Source organism: Dreissena polymorpha, chromosome 1, assembly GCF_020536995.1.
Source record: "Dreissena polymorpha isolate Duluth1 chromosome 1, UMN_Dpol_1.0, whole genome shotgun sequence".
NCBI lineage: Eukaryota > Metazoa > Mollusca > Bivalvia > Myida > Dreissenidae > Dreissena > Dreissena polymorpha.
The window spans coordinates 148,612,302-148,614,367 of NC_068355.1; the positions used below are offsets into that span (position 1 = coordinate 148,612,302).

The 2,066-nt window shown below is 34.1% G+C and overlaps 1 protein-coding gene across 1 annotated transcript; it reads right to left on the bottom strand.

The window, feature by feature from the left end:
- Nucleotides 1-269: 269 nt before the first annotated feature.
- LOC127857410 (protein-glutamine gamma-glutamyltransferase K-like) lies at nucleotides 270-1,124 on the bottom strand. Its single transcript, XM_052393838.1, has 2 exons — nucleotides 964-1,124; nucleotides 270-541 (listed from the first exon to the last, which is right to left on the bottom strand). The coding sequence occupies exons 1-2, from the start codon at nucleotides 1,122-1,124 to the stop codon at nucleotides 403-405; spliced, it is 300 nt and encodes a 99-aa protein (XP_052249798.1). The 3' UTR covers nucleotides 270-402.
- Nucleotides 1,125-2,066: the final 942 nt, after the last annotated feature.

Here is a 2,066-nt window from a genome sequence, read left to right on the forward strand (position 1 = left end):
ATAAAATTTGGCATGCGATTTATTATCACAACTTAATTATGACGCATATTTTTATAACAACAAGAGAGTTTGCACAATTAATTAACATTAATACGTATTACCGCAAATGAAAACAACAACACATTTCCAGTGCACTTCACTCGCGCTTTATATGTAAATGTTTGAAAGCTACTCGGTTCTATCCTGCGTCAGAACTGTATAGGCTACAGCTACATGCTGCATATTTGTATATATAATGGAACGCAAAGAAATATTGTCCAAAGCATATATGAACATTTACAAGAACATATAATTGATGCACACAAATACGCAAACCCAAATTTGGCAATAAATTAGAATTTGGATTATCATTACACCGATCGAGTTTCATTTCGTTGTGCTGCGCATACTCTGTTTCATCTACTATGCCACAGTGACCGGATGTGACGTGGTAATGGCGGAAATATGCCTGCAGTTGAAGTTTACAACAATCTTCTTGGCGCCTACCTTTACTGGCGTCATCTTCAACGTCCCCAGGAACGTCTTCTTGGCGTCAATGTTACTGGAAAATAGTGTAAGAGTGTGCATATCTATACTAACAGAAGACAACTTCCAGTAAGAATGTTGTTTTCTTTCAATATATATGGTTTATGTTTTACTATATTATTTTGATTTCACTTGAGAATATATTATCTTGCTGAGGTTTATACCGAGAAACACAATACAAATTCTAAAAACTAGGAATTTAATTAATTCTTTTTTAATATTTGTTTGGCTTAAACCTGTTTATTTATTCATACAAACGAAAGACAAACACAATTTTTATATAAAGGGCTGATCGAGTTATTATAAAGATAAAACAACAAATTTTAAATATTCCTTATATGCAGAGAACTCACAATGTTGTTTAATTTCACATATCAGGAAAAGGTAAACATTAAGCAAACACAGTGTATTAAAATCAGAAACATATTTCGTGCATACTTTTCTGCGTAGACGAAAGGTTTCTGAATGCCTGGTCCCTCAACGCGCAGCTCGCATTGGGTCAAGGTAACTGGAAGGGGATTCTCAAAGGATACTTCAACCGAGAAACTTTGCCCGACCTTGACAGCGTCCGGCGCCTGTACGATGGAGAAACAATACATCGTGAAGTAGGTTAATTTTCTTTCTCGATAACAATTTAACCTCTATCCGTGAATAACGTCATACACAAATACACTAAAAACTTTAACATAGTTCAAAGACCATTAAAATACGTTTTTACCAACCGTACATTACGTATTGATTAGTACATGTAATTATCATTGTACTGTGGTGGTTCACATGCAAACTCTGTTTGGAAATCTTTGGTATTTCTAGAGTTATGCCCCCTTAATAGATTAAAATAGAATTAATTTTGTCAGTCCAGTCATTATTATCCCAAGAATGATGAAATTAAACGTTTTTTTAAAGTTAAATTTATTTATTCATTAAATTAAATTGCAATGACAAACTTTCTGCTATCAATTGATGATTTAAGAATGAATTAAACGTCAATTTTCCTCCAAAGAGCGTGGAAATTATACGGTTTTTGAATGAGGCTTTTTTGTTAACGTCAGTATGTTTGTATACACATTTGTCTTGCATCTATGTGCACGTGACAGTCAAACGGAACCCCGTAAACATGATCGTTTTAATGTGTTTCATTTGTTTCTGCATTTCCACTTGTTCCAAAATAGACGAATTGCACCCGATTAGGTTACAAACATATCTCAAATAGGGGAAAATGTCACCCATAAAAATAATCCCGTTCAGGGGTCCCCTTCTTCTGCATTGTGGGTTACCAAACTCAAAACTATTCGCCGTACACAATTTAATTTTATTTTGCTATACGCCGTACACATCAGGTTCTATTCGCCGTACACAACGAAGTTTATATTTTAGCCAAGCATTTGCATACTTACTAGATTTTTGGGCTGAAGCTTGCAAAAACCGATATTTTTTATAATTCTATTTGCACATCATTGAACAATTCGGCAAAATTGGTATATTTAAAAGGAAAAAAAATTGTCCCAATGAACTTAACTTTCGGTACCAGGTAGCTGATG